We start from the raw sequence: 18,051 nt of genomic DNA on the forward strand, positions 1-18,051 counted from the left end.
ACATGCTCCGACTTCTTTCAAGTGTAGGAAGGGAACAAATACCAGCAGCTGCATATATTTCTTTTTTTCCCTAGCAAGTTTGAATAACTGAGTTAGTCTAGGAACACACACACATGCACACGTATGCTTTTTCTTAATGGGAGGAAAATGGTTAAACAAATTACTGTGTTTTATTCTTTGGGCTTGGTAAAATAATGGTAGCTCCTTGGTTCCAAAGCGGTGGTATCTTTAAATGTTTTCACCAGAGAAGAAACAAAAAAGCAGTATTTTGGGAAGTTGTTTCATGAAGCTGTTCAGTAAGGTTTTGTTACGCATGCCAACTCCATGAACAGCTTTCTCTTCCTCCTGAAGCAGATATTTATTTTCTTTTTTTTGGCTCTGTTTAAATCTTAGAGGAGATGGTTGTAAATCCAGGAATCAAAGTGCCACCTTGTCTTTCGTGTACTGCACTGTCCCCTGACCTTTCTGCCAAAGTTTTGAATGTCTGTCTGCTCCCATCTGTTGTAAGTGACTATTACAGTTCAGAAGTGCAAAGTTCTTCACAGCCCGAGAACAAAACATGCATAATGTGTTCAGTTTCATAATCCATGGAAGTAAACAAGTTGGCCATTTATAAAACACAGGGGGATTTTCTGTTTTTGTTTGGTGTTTCTATTGCATTATTAGAGCTATCCCTGTTTCTAAGTAAAAATTTTCACTAACTACTAACTTCTTTTTTTCCCCTCTTCTTGTGCCTACAAACTTGCATTTTGTTGTGTTTTCATTTTCCACTATTCACAGAATTTATTTTTTCAGCTCACTCACATACATCCACCATCACTATCCATTCATTGTGTGTCATCCCATCTCACAAACCTGTCACCTATTCCTGAGATGGACATGCTTTCAGATATTTCAGAGGAAGATCCCTTTGGGGAGCCCATCCTTACCATCCCAGACATCTTGGAGTGCAGTTCCATGAAAGAAGCACTAGATCATAATAAAAAAGAAATAGCTTTGCCAAATATTATTTTTGAATCTATGAGACCCCTAGCTAGTCAATGCCCTCCTATGATGAAGGGAAAGATCCATAAAACAGACTACAAAAACACTGAGTTTTGCATCTCATTCAGCTTTATCAGATGCTTTCCTTTTAGTTTCCATTCGTTGCTTGATGAGGATGGTTATATTAGTTTTCCTAGCCTTCCTGATGTTTGCATCTCTTTCCTCCCACCTGGCCTTCAGCACTATGTTCCTATTACCTCCCCTTCCTTCATCCCCTCTTTTCTCCTTATATTTGTGCTGCTTTTCTTTGCTTTCCAGTCTATTCCTTTATCACTCACATTTTCCCTTCCTCTTGCTCTGTCCCTCTGCTACCTGGAGCCTAAGGCAACTTCATTTAGCACTTCTTATGACAATGACCTGAATGACAAAGCAGAGGAAGAGGAGGTGTGTAATTTTTTTGCTTAAATGTTGATGCTTGCACATAGCTTTCAAAGCAGTTCTCCCAGAAGTTTCTCAGTTTTGCACACTTCGTAGAGTGTGTGTGTGTGTATATACACACACAGAGACACACACACAGACACACAGACGTATTTGTGTCTTGGTAATTTTTCTCATTTGTCAAAAATAGCCTGTAATATTATTGAGGGATTTTTAGTCAACAGATACCTAATTTTTTTTGCCTGAATTCATGCAGCATGCATAATTTCATTCGATTATAGAGATACTGAGCTCCAGGTAGAGTTACTTTGTAGTTCAAAATGTTAAGGAGTGAAATAACAGATATATAAATATGATTGCCTGGTAACATTATTTCTGTTGTGCTGCTTGCAGTAGCAGCTTATTCATGGGTTGAAATGCATGCCTCCTCAGTACATTGACTTTGAAATACCTGTCTCAGAAGTTCTGTTTAGATCTGAAAACTGAAACTCTAAAAGCTGTTTGAATTCAGAAAATTGTGAATGCTTTAAAATGAGCTTTTTAAATTCCAGATTTTAGATGTTTCTGTTCCACAAGGGTGTGTGCAAAGTTGAGTCTGTCCAAAGCACTTTTTTTTTTTTTTTTAAACCGCTTTCATTAATCTCTAGCAACAGTTAAGGTGGAGACTGATTTGGTTCATTAGACTGGATTGCAGGTTACATGACAGACTGTAATCACCAAAGTCGGAACATTCTTTGAAATGTACTATTAAAATTGCTCTACAGAAACCTCAGTCACACTAATACGTTGCTCTGATCATCTGGAGTGGTGGACAAAATGCCTCCTGTCCTTTGCGTCTGCTGTGCATGTTATCAAAACTACACCATGTGCTAGAAAACATGGTTCAATCTTCAAAGGAAATACGAAACAAAATATTACAGAACCAAAAAAGAGGGGGCCCTGTTCTATGTTATATTTAATACAGTTTGTTAAACTGATTCAATCAATACAATGTATATATTAAATACTTCCTGAATGTGATGTGATGTCATTAAAAGACACGAATCTAAGTTTAAGGTAATGAAAAAACATGACTTTAAAGATCTCAGTTTTTCTGTGACCTGATTCAGTCCATAACCTGTAACATAAAGTTGCATAAAATATAACAACCCAAATAAGCAAGAGATGAATAAAAGTTATATGTACCACACTACGCATTCACACAAAATCTAAAATGCCACAATACATGTAATAAGTAAATCGGTCTTCAAATTTATGAACTTGCGTAGTGTTGACTTCTAAATGCATCTTTTCAAAGATTGGCAGTTGATGTTTGTACCTGTGGGAAGGTTGGGAGGTTGCCTCCTTTTTAAAGAATGCTTTTCCTTCAGTGTGCGTTCAGAATCCTTGTAGGTAAGATGAGAAGATCGGCTGTCCCTTCTAACAGAGTGCAGTGCAGTTTGAGGAAGAATATAGGCACATCAAAAAATGAGGGTAGGGGACACCAAAAAAAAAAAAAAAAGCACACCTCCTCCCCCAGTAGCAACATTCTTAAAGTAATCAAGACAGTTTGTAAATACAATAGTTAGTTGTTTGACTTGAATCCTAGACTGTCTTACCAAAATAAGCTCATGCATTAAATTCCATTTTCCCATCAACTTGTCACAGAGTTTAAGGCTTTTACCATCGAAATTATACATATCATCTTTTTTCTTTACTCTTTCTTAAATTTCATCTGTCCATGGCAAAAGCACTGAAAAGTACAGCAAGAAAGGGACATCGTGTAAAATTTCCATTTTTCATTCCACTTATGCCAAATATTACTTCAGCCATTCCACGACAATGTAGGTGAAGGAAGACCAAAGTCGCTTAATAATTTCAGCAACATCTGGGGCCAAAACAGTAAAGGTCTGTAAATATAGCACATAGTTTGCAGCATTTACAATGAGATGAAGCCTCTGTTATTCCATAATCATATGTTAACGGTTCCTTTTCTTGGTGATTTGTCACATGCTCACATAGCTGGAATCTGAAGAGGAGGAAGCACAGCAGAAGGTGGATTTTATTTTTTTTTTAATTAAATCTGGCTGTAGCTGCCTGCCTTGTTAGCACCTTAAAGTTTCTGTGGATTTTGTCTGAATAGTGCCTCTTTACCTTACCATTTTATTTTCTTCATTTAACTGTCTGATTCTAAGGGTCATTTTTATTTCCTTGGTGATACTTTTTTTTTTTTTTTTTTTTTTTTTTTGTCTATGTGACTTAATTTCACAGAACAATTCCTTGAGAGTAGACGGGGAAAATATTTATGTCAGACATAGCAATTTAATGTTGGAGGTTTGTATATAATATAAGGAAAACTTTCTCTTTTTGTGGGCTGCCAGGCTGCATGGGATGGGAGGTCACTTGCAGGCTGTTATGGACACAGTGCATGAAGTGCATGGGGAAAAGTGGAAATGTTGCATGTTATAATTCTAGTTTTTGAGTTTTAAAAAAAAGCAAAAAACGAAAAACCCTTAGCTTGGATGTTGAATGTGTATTTTTGCTAGATGTTTTCAAGGTGACAACTGGGAATAATAGCCCTGTTTAGATAAATCAAACACAATGGTCCAATTCATCATCCTAAATGGCATTTTTATACATTGCTACTAAACATATGCATGTTTTTTGAGCAGGGTTTTAAGTTTCCACCAGTTTAATTAACAATTATCAAATACGTTACCTGAATAAATGGAGCTAATAAGGCACAAGCAGTGGTAGAAGTATTGAAAAACTAATTCTGGCTCTGACACTCATTGATTTAGGAGCTTTGGGAAACTTTTGTTAGGATCAGATTTTTGAAGTGAATGTTTAGATACGCTTATAAAACGTTTGCTTTATTTATTTCGTTTTTGAAATGGAAGTAATTCTTGCTTCCTACAGGCTGGTTCTCACTGAAGATGAGCAACAGTAAAAAGCTTTGAACAGTATTTTAGTGTGTGGTGCTATTACTTGTTACTGAAGTAGAGATTTTTATTATAAGAACTTGCATATAGTCTGTTAATTTGGAGAATTTTATCATAGCTTGTCTCTAGTTACAATCAGTGTCATTTAACTTGTGGTCAATAACATAAGCTAGTAACTAAAGAAACTGCGGAAAATCCCATCCTGTCTTTAGCTTATTTTATTCATCCAAATGGGGCTATAAATAATTCCCTTTGTCACAAAAATTAGTCCTTTTTAATCATTGTTTCTGATTAGTCTTAAGGAGATGTATGGATCACAGTAACCCAACTAATACATTTTTTGGCTTTTGCAGCTTTTGATCACTATTCAAACTTTGCTTGTGTATAACTTACTAAAGCACTGAAAGTGTGTATTGCATAACTTTGCTTTGAACAAGTCCAAGAAATGTGCCTTGTCTGAAGCCAAAGATAGGTTTTAAAATTATGTCATCAGAATTGTTACTAGCTTCAGTTGTGTAGTGGATTTTTTGATATACTTTTTTAATCCACTCAATGGATAGATACTTTAGGGGGACATATTTAACATTCCCTGTGTGTTAGTCCTACTTTAAAAGTGAAGCATTGGTCCTGTAACAATATAAACCTACTGAGTTGCCAGGAGAGGGGTTCTTAGCATTCAAAGTTAAGTGCATGTGTAAACATTTGCAGAATTTGGAAATAAATTTGCAGCACCAAACTGTTATTGGTGCTGAACAAGTCAATCAAAATAAATTAGAAACTAAGGAGTTTTGTGTGTATTTTTTTATTTGTTTTTCATTATTTAATACAGGTCTTTGTATTGTAAACATTGAAGAACATAAAAATCCTCTCCAAACTGTTAAAGTAAAATTTCAAAATGTTCTTTTACCAAGTATATGAAATCTTTATACAAAAGCTAGATACTTTGCCTAAATTATTATATCTAATTACATTCTTTTTATAAAACTTCAGTAATTAGGATTACATTGATGATATTGCATTTTAAGCTTCAGTGAATGCTGGATCTTCTAATTCCGTACTAAAAGTGTATATGAAGCTTAAACTTGAATTTCACCACTGAATATTCAACAAGTATTTCTGTGTTTGAGTGTACGTACCCAACCTAGGCTTTTCACAACATCTGATAGGGTAAAGGTAGAGAATGAAATCTGCTATCATAAAATACAACTTGAGATTCACACTGTGGTGTCCCCGTTGGTGCTTGCCTGTGTAGGTGCAGTTTAGAGAAAACGTCTCTTTATTATTGACATACACAAAAACTATCCCTGCTTGACTGCTTTCTGCAGTCAGGTTCTTAAATGTGTTATTGACAGCAGTCTTGAAATCTGATTCTTCTAATAATTATGAGCCTACTGGATAGGCACAATAAGTAGTCCTTCTGAAGTTAAGCAGGTGTTAGATGCTTGCATATTTGGGCCTGTAATAATGTCTACACAGAAATTAGGGTTTTTTTCTGGAGCTTGTAAGAGAAATGATGCATTTTTGTAATGCTCCTTGTGTTAAATTTTCTTGCTTACAGCTGCCTTCAGTAATGTTAGTCATTTGTGTAGTATCACAATGTGTTTGCTTCCATGTCTACAAATTTGCAATGAAACCAAGCAACTACTGGAAATTATTATTGCTTCAAAGGGCTTGTAGCTTCATATTTGGATCAAAATAGCCCTGTGTTAAATAACCATTCACAGCATTATTTTTCCTTTGCATTAGAATGTGGATGAAATAGTGTATAACTAGCCCTTCATTATAAAAAGGAAAAAATCTTAGTTCCCTCATAGCCTTAAATTTTTTTTATTTTAAGGCACTTCAAAGAAGACTGGCTCTTCACACACAAGGCACTTTCCTTGGTTTGATTCCCCTTTTTTTTTTTTTACAGTTAAGTTTGCTTTTGTTCTCGTGTTTTGTCCTACTTTGTTTTACGTTGCGGGTTGCTAGGACCTGGATAAGACCCAGGACGACTTACTGAAACACCAGGCTAGCATTAATGAGCTCAAGCGTAATTTCATGGAGTCCACGCCTGAACCACGCCCAAACGAGTGGGAAAAGCGGCGTATCACACCTCTGTCCCTACAGACACATGGGGTATGTTGCGGCCGACACTCATCTGAATGCGTTTCCGTACAACCCTGTAGGCAACGTAGTGAATGTACTTTGTCCTGTACATTAACACTTTCTTTTTAGCTAATGTAATATTTGTTTATACTAAGTATACGTTAACTTTTTACCACGTGCCTTTGGACCTGACTTCAGTAATGTGTGGAATTTTTTTTCTTCTGTGACAACAGCTGTGAGCTAGAATCATTAGAAAAAAATTGAAGCAATGGCTGTATTTTGCTCTGTTAAGTAAAGCTTAAAATCCACTCTGATTTACATGGATTTTATGAAATTAAATTTCCAATGACAGTAAAACTTTCCCTCCATTTGCCTCTTTAACTCTTCTTAGGCAGGTTGTGCATAAGCAGCTGTTTGGTGCCTGTTGTTTCAGAGGGTCTTGTACAAGATCCAATAGTTGACAATGTTGACTTCTTCGAGAAATACTTAGTGAGTTCTTAAAATCTGTTCACCTTGATCTCAAAAACACTTTAAAAAGATTTTTACCTGTCTTTGTTTGTTTGTTTGTTTGTTTGTTTTCCCCCTCCATATCTCCTATATGACTGAACCTTAAAAGAACAGTTTGGAAAACAGTTTTCCAAAAATATCCTAAATGTTTGTGGCCAGAAAACTACCCAAAGAAATTTCTGTTGCTCTTCTGAAACTTACAGTTTTACAAGGAGTTATTTGCTAGTTCTTTGAGTAGAAAAGCAAATCAGTCTTTAAAAGCAGTCTCCTTTGTTATCCTTTTTTCCTCATTACTTCGCCCGCCTCAGCCCCCAGAATGCATTGTTATCCTAATCTCATTATAATTTTCAGCATTATCTTCAGGCCCCAGAGAGGTGAACTTTCAGATTAAGCTTCCTTGATGCTATCAAATTATTTTTGTTATTAAGGCCTTATTTCAACAAGAGACTTAAGCATTCTGAACTATGAGCATGTGTGTGCAGATACCACTGTTACTTCTTTAATGACTGTTTTTAAAGATATGGTCACTGCCAGGCAATTATCCTTCAGATTTCTGAGTGTAGTAGTATATGTGTAGACACAAATGTTAGTTAATCTTTCAAATGTTCCAGAAACATTGATTCATTTAATAGCAATATTTTTTTTTCTGTTACAATAAGCATTCATGTAAAAGTGTAACTTTTTTTTATTATGTGGTTGTGTGTATTTTGTATGTTGATTTCTTTGTGTTGAAGTTGAGACCCTTGCAGATATTGCACTTTTATCTCTATTTTTCTCATCTAATATGTTGTGTTGCTTTCAGACCAGTTTGGTTTTATGTTTATGTATAGTATGCATCTGTCTCATTGCTTATTGATTTACACTGGTTTTACAAAATGAAAACCAAATAGAAAAAAGAAGACTACATTTCCCAAGTGAAAATGCTGCCCGTGAAGGAGAAGCAATGGACTGCAATGCCATGGATTGCTGAAGCAAAACCAGAGGAGACTGACAAGGTGGCTGCCCTGAGACCTACTGCCTTTTTGCTTTATCTGCTGTGGGCTAGCTGGTGCACTTCTTTCTTTTCCTTTTTTTTTTCCTGATGAAAATAACTTGCTTAAGCCAGTACTGAAAGGAGAAGTTTAAGTTATAAACCAAGATCTGGATATATATGAATGCCAGCAACATTTTGCTTAAACACCAAACCAGGTGTGAAGTTCTGAATGGCTACCACTTGAAAAGAAAACAAAAATTTCACAGGAAAATTATTGTATTTATTTTATGTGACTAGGATGACAGCAAAATATATTTCCATTCCAGATGGAAATAATTGTTTGCATTCTTTGAAATTATTTGATATTTCATACACAAGAATTTTTTTTGCATTGCAGTTATGTATTCATTATGTAGTCATTATCCAAATCAATAATGCTGTAGTAGAAACAGCTTCGTGCAGCCTGGTTCTGAATACATCCATGCTTCTGTACCTCTTTTTTCACCCATGAAAAGCAGGAAGTTTTCTCCCTTCATAAGCTGGTTTGACTTTTTTATAGTGAAAAGCACAGTATTAAAGTTAGTGGTGTTACTAGCAGTATGATAATGATGGTGGGTAGCAATTTGATGTTGCTTTTTGACCTCACTTTTGAACTGTTTTCCACCACCTAGAATTTGGAATGAAAACAGATTGCAAAGCCATTAGTCCTATTTCAGTAACATATAAATACCAGGTTTGGAAAAACAGCATATTTTCTTCCTGAATTATTTGTTGATGAATATAGAGAATTTGGGGTTCAAGTTCTTTCTTACCCCCAACTTATGATAAACTTGCCTGGTATTCGTAGACATTGCTCAGCCTCATTAGTATTATTAGTCTGAGTCTTATTATTAGTAGGCATTGCTCAGTCTTATTCCTAGAATGCAATGTTTTCATGCCTGTCTTCTAGGATAGTTGGACAATAGACATGAGTAAAGCTGCTGCATGCAAGGATACCACTGTTAATTTTCTTTTTTTCCTTCCTTTTGCTCCAGTGAAAATACATGCCAATAATTCCTTTTTTTGTGTGTATGAGAAATGTTACCTTAGATAAATCTCAATTTTACCACTGTACCTCTTAAATGCACAGCATCTGTGACTTAATAATGACAAAACTGTGACACATTGGTATGGATGTCACAAGTAAATACTTGAAATATGTTCTGGATATCCAGAACCAACAATACTATTTATTTTCTCCACCCAAACCTGCTGCTGCTTATAAACAGTATTTCATGTTAGTGTGTGTGCATATGTGCCTGATGATTGTTTGCCAGGAAGCTAAAGATCTACAGAGGATGATACGTATATGTATATTATTGTAAATACAGTAATGTGATGAAGACTGCCAATGCTATCTATGCATTTAATAATGTATATGAAATGCCGCATCACGGAACAGGGGTTGTGTTATCAGGCAAATTGTTATTAGTGTTTTCCTTTTGAAAGATTTAAGAAAAATCAGAAGACTTACAAAAACTGATGGTGGTAGAATGCAAATAGATGGAGGGGGTATGTGCCTGTCTGATGAGAGATGCACAGTCTGACTACTTACAGAAATAAAGACCTCTTTTCTTTTTTACTCTTTTGAGTGGTTAGACTAAATGTGGCATCAGAGTACAATAGAAGAAGTATCATGAGCTTTTTTGCCTTTTGATGTAAACTATTAATAGATTAACTTTTACTGGGTGTAGTGAACTAGGGAAAGAAGCGAGGGTGAGTAACACATTGCCCTGACGGATGTCAAATTTAGCATAAGGGCAGATTTTATCAACTTGCATTCAAATTAAATTTTCTTAGCCACCTTTGAAATATACTTTAAATTTTATTGGAGGGGAAAAATATAGGGGTCCTTTTTTCTTTTTCTTTTCTGTTCTGCATGCCATACATGTAGTACTATTTACACAGTAGTGTAGTGTTACTTAAGTGTTCAGATTCTAAAATGGTAGTACACTGTAGTTCTACACATACTGTAGTTATACACATTGCATTTTGGCTTTCCTCTGAAATGTGCTTCTGCCTTGATTGTCTGCATTACCATTTTCTAAGATAGAAATGTATTTTATTTAATATTAGCAAAATGTATGTTATATCTATGTTAGGTATTCATTATGTTATTGGCTTTTTAACTGTCTACTTGTAATGTGATACAAGAGCTTGTGGAAGGAAAACTGAAATGAGAATTACAGCTTTTTCAGAGGGTTTTGCCCACACAAATTTTAAATTTTTTATTGTTTTACCACACAGATTCATAGTACTACAGAAAGTAGATCAGACTAAATAAAATTTATGCTTTAAAATAACATTGAATAAAACAGATTTTCCCAATAGAATGGGCAAGGCTTTTTGTAAATGATTCTTTAATAAATACAGATTTGCTTAAATGGGATTTGGGGGGGGGAGGGTGTTAGTTTTTGTTTTAAGTAGTTATTTGAAAAACAACCTTTAAAAGTTATAATGAATAAATTTGCCTTAGCCTTCTGGCTATGTAATGTTCAAAGCAAATGTATTTGACTACTCTCTGCCTGAAGCTTTGAACCATCAGGGGTTAGAAGGTGTTAAGATTTGATTTTTAAAAGGGAATAATCCCAATATTAAATATGGAATTATAAGTAAACTTCTGCTTTGAAAAATCACAAAATGTTAATGCTTTTTTTCCTCCACTTAATGTTTTTAATTCTTATAGTGTGAAATAAAGAGCAAATGGTGGGCATACAGTCTTAGATTACTGCTATGTTTTGTGATTTCTGTGGGAGTCTGCAATTTTCTGTCATCTTGCCATATTCTCGTTTTCCCCTTAGCTGGAGTGCGTTCGGCTTCTGCTGTGCTCTCACACACTTCTCTGAACTGAAGCCTTTTCCTTGTCGTATTTTCTTTCGTGCCTGACCTTTCCTTTGTAGGTCGCTGCTGCTTTGTCCTTCGCTGTTTAAATCTCTGCTTTCCGTTCTCTTAACTTGTCCAGAGCCTAGAAGAAGAAATAACGTCAATTTTGTGTAGTAAAGAGGGCTTTTCCTTCGCCGCAGCCGGCGTGCGGACAGCAGAGGGCGCTGCCGGGAAGGCCGAGGCCGCCGCCGCGCCGCTGCCCCAGGTGCCTGTCCGCTCCCCCCCGCGGTCCCTCCTCCGACGCCGCCGCCCGGCGCCCCGCGCCGGGGCCCCGCGCCGCTGCTGCGCTCTGCAGCCCTGCAAGCAGTAGCGGGTGGACACGTCAATTACTGCTGTGGATTAGACCGGCGTCTGTTTTAAAGGTGTAAGACACCGACCCACAAAGCATAAAAATACCGCAAAGGTGGCGTATAACTACTGTTGTGTCAGAGGAGGTGGGCTGGCTGCTTATGTTAGCGGGGAGAGATGCAGCTCAGGAGCTGAATTCTCTATTCGCAACACTTAAGAAATACTGATTGGTTCTTGTTTTAGCTTCCCCAGCAACGCTGACTTAGACTCTGTAGCTGCTTTGCTTGGTAAACTAGCAATAAAAGCTAGAATTAAGTCACAGATGATGTGCTCATTTTTATTTTTACTATTTGAACTTGAAATTTGCTGCAAACCATTTTCTAAAAATGAATTATGTAGTTTTTAGATCTAATGTGTGGTGGGCTTTCTGGGATATCTATCACATTATTTTGTCATGGAAGGAATATTAATACTATTTCTTTAACCTCACCATTTGAGCTTCACACTGAATCCTAACGGGATCATCTTGGTAATCACATATTGCTATTTCGATAACATACCAGCCTAAACAGTCTCCTCCCTACTATCTGTTAAGTTTCATAAAGTAACAGACAAAAGATTAGCTAATAAAACCTTACAATAAAGTCTTTTTATTGTGTGTGATGATAACCTGATAGTAGACTGCTAAATAAGCTTTTGTTTTCCAGCAATATTATTTATTATTAATTCCTAATGTGAGATAATTGCCTCAGTAGCATGACTGACTAGTGCATTCATACTTTTTTTCACATTTTTCATAATTATCTTGTTTTATCCTAATAATGTCCATAATTCCGGCCTACTTTTGAGTAGAATATTTTAATGAAGTAGAAGGAGAAGAGCATAGTTCTTTGTGGGTCTTGCAGAGAATACACACAGTACCTGTCTAGTTTCATGAATATACATTCTTAAAGCTTGCTCTGAGACTGCTATGCTGTTGTAAAGGGATGTGCCTGTGTTTTGTATAGGATATTAAGTATTTGTGTTACCTGCTGTTTAGAAAATGCATTGATTTGTGTCCTTTGATTGCTTTTTGTTTCACAGAGACATGGTTCCAGAGCAGAAGGGCCTTGCACTGGAGTCAGCGATGCTGATAAGGTTCTACTGATTTTTCCATAGTAAAATTTGGCTCTAACGCTTCCAATTCATCTTCATTCTTTCTTTCCTTCCCTTTTCAGTTAACCATCATAACCATCTTTTGTCTTCTACATGACATGAACCAGCCATCAGTTAATCTTTTTTCCCATCATTTTAATTTATTCATATACTATACTTTTGTTTTTCCTCATCCGTGTTTTTTGTGCAGAGTTCACATGAGACTCTGGACATAGTGGAGGAGAAGAAGCAGGCAGAGGTTGGGAGAGAAGAAACAGTAGTCATAGACGAAACCAACAAAGGGAAAATGCAAGTTGCCACTGATGCTGGGGAAACATGTAAGGTGGAGCACCTGTCAAAAAAGGACTCATCGTCATTGCCATCAGATAGTAGCAGCAGCAGTAGTAGTGAGAGTGAGGATGAAGTGGGAGAATACCAGCCACATCATAGGGCAATTGAAGAAGTCATCAGGGAAGAACAAGAAGAAGAAGAAGATACAAACAGAAAAAGAGAGCACCAAGAAAAGATAATGCAGCATGTAGAAGCTACAACAGAAGGCAGTAAACTAAATGTACCAGTTGAGCGCACAGCTCAAGTGACAGCTGAAGCTTTGGTCCAGGAAAATGCAGTTACCATAGCTACAGAAGAGAAGAATTTCTCAGAGGACATGAAGCAAGACTTAGGTGAAGAAAAAGAGGAAGAGCAGCTCAGACTGAATGGAGATGTGTCTCATGTTGACATTGATGTTGCACCACAAATAATTTGTTGTTCAGAGGTAAATGGTAGAACAGTTTGACAACTAGATTAAGCAGAGAGATTTCTCAGGGTGAAAATATACCTGGCTTTCTTCTTCTCCTATTATTCCAGCTCTTCAGGCATTCAGCAAGATTCAGATCATTTGGAAGGGGAAACCACTGAGAGCAGAGAAATTCTGTCTCCTTCAGTTAAGGTTTCTGGCTTTTTGCTAGAACTGGATGCGAATCACCAGTAAAGCAAACCTTCTGAAGACTGCCATTTCCTTTTTATCTCCCCCTTATTTTATATGCGCATACATAATATATATTTATTATTTACGTTTTTAATGTTTTAAGTCTCGTCTTGTCTATTTGTCAATTGTTTTTGACATGTCTGTGACCTGTAATTGTGATTGGAAAAAAAATTGGAAAATGTCAGTCACAAATTTTTGTACCTTTTTCCCCTTATTATCTGCTGTCGCTCTTTCCCCCCTTTTTTTTGTTTTTCCTCCTTTGAGAAAATGTTATGGATTTAGAGACTAGAATAAGTATGGCTAGGAACTGGATAAGTAAGAGCACTGTATTTAAAGGGAATGCATATGTAATTATCTTAGTGTGAAGTCTTCTAGAAGGGGAGAAAGCCTTCTGTGTGTGTGAAATAAAGATAAGTGTCTAGGAGTTTCTCCTAAGTGCCTTTGAAATCAATGGGAAATAGCAACTGATGCATCTAGGAAAAAAGATCAAAAGGCTTTACTTGTGTTTTTTTTTTTTTAAGTTATTGAATATATTTGAAAATCTGCTGCAATAACGTAAGTCACAGGTTCACTGGTCTAAGGACCCCTTGTTAATCACTGCCGTTCTGACGTTGCAGAGACCACTACTCCAAACCTCTCAATGGGTAAAATGATTTTTAAAGGTCAAAAGAAGCCATTGATATCCAGACTTATTACACTGAATGTAGGCTGCTTAAAAACCAAAAATCAAAGTTGTCTTTCTGTTCCAGAAGTAGTGCCTATTAAAAAGCAAAAAGTTTCACAATATTTCCTTGAATTTTTAGTCCTTATTTGCAGTTTGACTAGTTAAGATAGATACTTTCCCAGGTGAATTCTAGTGTGAAGCCTATCCATCTGAGCTAGCTATGAACTTCTTGTTTGATGGAACCTTTACACAAGCTAAGATTTTTCCTACTGATACTGTTTCACACATTTTAAATACCTGTGTTGCAGATTAGTTTTAGCAACTGCTTTCTTATATATTTGATGTTACCAGAAACACAGAACTATGGCAAAGGTTATTAGGAGATTAAATTTCCCTGCCACAGATAGATAACTAGAAAACTGGTTTATTAGTCTTCATTTCATTTTGCTTATTTATTTTGCTTCTTGATTGGGAAAACAGTCTTAAATATTTATCATACTGCTATGCTTCTCCTGAGTTTTTGATTGTATTTTCTTGGTCCATTTCACAAACCTTTTCATTATGTCTTTTGAATTGATTATTTCTGTCTCTTGCATCACAGCCTCCAGTAGTGAAAACAGAGATGGTAACCATTTCAGATGCTGCACAGAGAACTGAAATCTCCACTAAGGAAGTTCCAATTGTTCAAACAGAGACTAAAACCATCACATATGAATCTCCACAGGTATAGTGGCTGGGTGGTTTCGTATATCATTTGGTATATGGTTTGCAAGTTGAGTTTTATTCCAGCCATTTCTAGCTCGAATTAAAGAGATATAATGCCCAAGAAATGCTTTTCAAAAACCTATGCTTTCTTCTAGCAGCTAAGACTGTGCTTTGCCTGTGGATTAGTTGAACTGAAATGTGTATAGAAAAAAGCAATAACTATTACTCTTAAAGTTCTAACAGTGCCCACCCCCCCTTTTTATTAATAGAAATTTAGTTGCTTTATAATTGCCTATCTGAAAATGTAAAGCCATATTTAGTGTTGGAAATTTGATTTATATTTCATTGCTCCTGAAAAGAACACTTTTAAATTTAATCATAAATTTTGTCCAAGAGTAAAACGTAACAGTCTACACCATTCAGTAAACTTGATGGCTTCTATTCGGATTTTGGTTTTAACTTTTCCATTTGAACTGAAGAATTATGTGTTTAGTAATAAAAATTGCATTAAGTTTCTCCAGTTAAGACAAAGTTTTTAAATGCCAAAATATGAAAATACCATTTTTCTTCTCACAGTTTGATGGCAGTACAGGTGGCAATGCTGGTGTGTTGCTGAGTGCACAGACAATTACATCAGAATCAATTTCCACTACCACAACTACACACATCACAAAGGTAAAACGGATAATGTCTCTCTGAACTAAAAAACAAACAAAAACCCTCCAAAAATCTTGAATGTAGCTCCTCAAACCTCTATATCTGCTAAACAAAGCTGACTTAAAATGGACTGGATTCATTCCAGGCATGTGGGGAGAGCTGATTTTCCAAAAGCAAATTTTGAACAGAGAGAAGTCTGAGTGAATAAGGGAGAACATCTGAGAACAGGACTGGGAAGGGCAGAAAAATGTGATTAGGTATTTCAGTACTTCATATAGGTTTTATTTCTGTTGTTGGCAAGGAGTTTGGACCTAGACTTTTACAGTCTCAATTCTGCTCTCACTCACTGATACTATGTAGAATCTTTGAAAAAAAAAATTGATGTGTTTGGGGTCCGCAGGAGCCCTGTTAATGGAATCTGTCATAAGGATGTACTGACACAATTGTTTTTTCAGCCTTGATGTTACACCTCCTTGCACTGCTAGCTTTAAAGCACATTTAAAAACAGATCATACTGTTAGATTACTTTTGCAGACTAATGTATTTGGGGGCTGAATTATGTCCTCCACATATGTCCCTTCACAGTGTATTAGAACTACCAAGTGTTATTTTTATTCATCATTTATGCAAGTATTTCTAAATTTTTAAAAGGCATGCACCAACAACACAATTTTGATCTCATGTCTTTGAACTCTTAACCTAGTTTTCCAAGAAGATTGCAGAAAGCATTATTTACAGTAAAGAAAAAAGGAAGAAGAGAAATGTAAGGTATAAGTTTGGGGTATTTTTTTTTCCCCCAAGACAAGAAGCTTCATGTCATCATGGAATGGAACAATAACTCACAGCTCAGTGGATTAATTTTGCAACCAAATATTCTAAAGATAGAGAGTTGCACTTGCAGAAGGACATTGGAGAGATGATGTTGGAAAGTTGTCAGATAAAGTCACCTAAAAGAAACTGAGCTTAGAACTTAATGTGATGTTTTATTAGACAGATTAATCAACAGGTCCTCTTCCATCTCCTACTTCCTTTTGGATTCATTAGCCACCAGCATTTTAGGAAGAAGTCTTTATTGAATAAATTGTGCTTTAACCATTCAAAATTAAAAAGTGGAATTTTCTTGTCAAGTTCAGATGTGAAAAAATGTTTCTTTTAGGAAGGAAACATTTAAAAAAAATTATTTCTGTCTTCTCAAAAATGACTGGGATGACCATAATGCAGCAGATCTTCATCTTTTCTTATAGACTGGTGATCATTTATTCAAAAGGCTCTAGGAACTTTCATTATTGATATAGGAACCTTACAAAGTTAAAATTAAAATTTTCTAATGGTGTTCTTAAAAGAATCATCTTGGAACTTTTCTAATACAGTCAGTGTATAGGCCTATAAAAAAGCATACAATTTTATTTCTTTTTAGAATATTTCTTTAAGCTACAATGTTTTAATCATTAGAGTGAGATATGAAGAAACAAAGCACAATTATTTCCATCTGAGATGTGAAATATGTTGACAACATGACACTAAGGTGCATGAACTCCAGAACTGAAAAAGAGAACGTCTTTGTATACGATGGTATGGGATTACTCGGAGACTGAGAAGAGGTCCATGTTGGAGGGATGGGAACCAAAGAAGACTCCTGCAATCTATCTGTTGCCAGATTTATTTGATGGGAGGAGGCTGGAACTCCCATTTGTGTACACTTCTAGATGTGTTCAAACTTCAGTTCAAAAACCAGAAGGAATTCTCTCTGCTTGTTTTTTATCAAGTTTTTCTTAGCAGTCACTAGAATGTGACTAACTGCATGACTGAAAAAATAAAGGATGACTTAACTTCAGACCAAGAGTATTTACTACTAACTGTAGTCCAGTGACAGAGAAATTCTGTTGTTTCAGTGCAGTAGAAAGGAGTGCTTTGTGAATCCTCTTCCTGGCTATATGGAATAATTGTAAAGATGTTTTCTTGTTTTTGTGCCATCTGTAGATGGTAAAAGGTGGGGTATCAGAAACAAGAATTGAGAAGCGCATTGTCATTACTGGAGATGCAGATATTGACCATGATGAGGTGAGTATGTAAGGTGTTAACATTTACAATGTGTTATTAACAGTCCAGTGACATCTAAAAGCTCTTTCAGAAATAAGAAATAGGAGAAAGGCGGAGAAGTTGAATATGAAGAATCAGATAGATGCTGAGACTGTTGATTGCCGCAAAGTTGTTAGCAATTGTGTTTTGTGAACGAGGAGCCTTTACAGTATAACTGAGGAAAAAACAACATTTCTAACTTTGCATTACAGATCACATGAATGCATTTCCTACTATTATTAAAGAGGTTGCTTTTTCTGGAATGGACCCAACCTGTTTAGTGCTGGTTTTTTTCCATTTGGGAGGAAAAGCGTTACTACAATAATCTATTTTGAAACATTAATCTAGATAGGCAGGAGTCTCTCGTACTTTGTGTCAGCAACATCTGAATGCAAAGCTCATTTTGAGTGAAACCTTTGAAATATATTAAGGCATAAACTACTTGAATTAAAAATAATAGTTTTTGCTTTGTATGTATAAAATTTTGTATAATGAAAGAAACGTAATTGTTGATCCGCTGGAGCTTTACATAAGTACCTTTGATCTTTATCAGCACAAAACCAGTTGCAATTTTTTATGGTCTTAGAAGAGAGTTAATATCACTTCTACCTGCCCAATTAAGCTAGCTGAATTTGAGAAGTACACAGACAAAAATTGAGAAAGCGAAATTAGCTATTCTTTGGAATGACAAAGTCAATCAAAA

At 35.9% G+C, this 18,051-nt stretch overlaps 2 protein-coding genes across 11 annotated transcripts in view; both read left to right on the plus strand.

The window, feature by feature from the left end:
- The window catches only part of EPB41L2 (erythrocyte membrane protein band 4.1 like 2), a 124,687-nt gene that overhangs the window by 104,642 nt on the left and 1,994 nt on the right, over positions 1–18,051 (plus strand). For 3 of the 10 annotated variants that reach the window (XM_067293724.1, XM_067293725.1, XM_013958977.2), the window contains 8 exons: positions 3,673–3,735; positions 6,315–6,461; positions 7,829–7,933; positions 12,205–12,258; positions 12,467–13,030; positions 14,509–14,631; positions 15,189–15,287; positions 17,250–17,330. In XM_067293724.1, the coding sequence (XP_067149825.1) occupies positions 3,673–3,735; positions 6,315–6,461; positions 7,829–7,933; positions 12,205–12,258; positions 12,467–13,030; positions 14,509–14,631; positions 15,189–15,287; positions 17,250–17,330 (1,236 nt within the window). The remainder of the gene's footprint in view (positions 1–3,672; positions 3,736–6,314; positions 6,462–7,828; positions 7,934–12,204; positions 12,259–12,466; positions 13,031–14,508; positions 14,632–15,188; positions 15,288–17,249; positions 17,331–18,051) is intronic. The other 7 variants (XM_067293732.1, XM_067293726.1, XM_067293727.1 and 4 more) reach the window with 7 other exon arrangements.
- LOC136991584 (uncharacterized) lies at positions 399–1,559 on the plus strand. Its single transcript, XM_067293799.1, has 2 exons — positions 399–503; positions 781–1,559. Exons 1-2 carry the CDS (start codon positions 399–401, stop codon positions 1,447–1,449), a joined length of 774 nt encoding a protein of 257 aa, XP_067149900.1. The 3' UTR covers positions 1,450–1,559.

This window comes from Apteryx mantelli, chromosome 3 (genome assembly GCF_036417845.1).
Source record: "Apteryx mantelli isolate bAptMan1 chromosome 3, bAptMan1.hap1, whole genome shotgun sequence".
NCBI classification, from domain to species: Eukaryota; Metazoa; Chordata; class Aves; order Apterygiformes; family Apterygidae; genus Apteryx; species Apteryx mantelli.

What these genes read in the sequence shown, in the direction of transcription:
- LOC136991584 (XM_067293799.1), top strand. Translation starts at nt 399, where the DNA reads ATGGTTGTAAATCCAGGAATCAAAGTGCCACCTTGTCTTTCGTGTACT. An exon ending in TCTGTCTGCTCCCATCTGTT is followed by an intron (nt 504 to 780) that starts GTAAGTGACTAT and finishes CACTATTCACAG; the next exon opens with AATTTATTTTTTCAGCTCAC.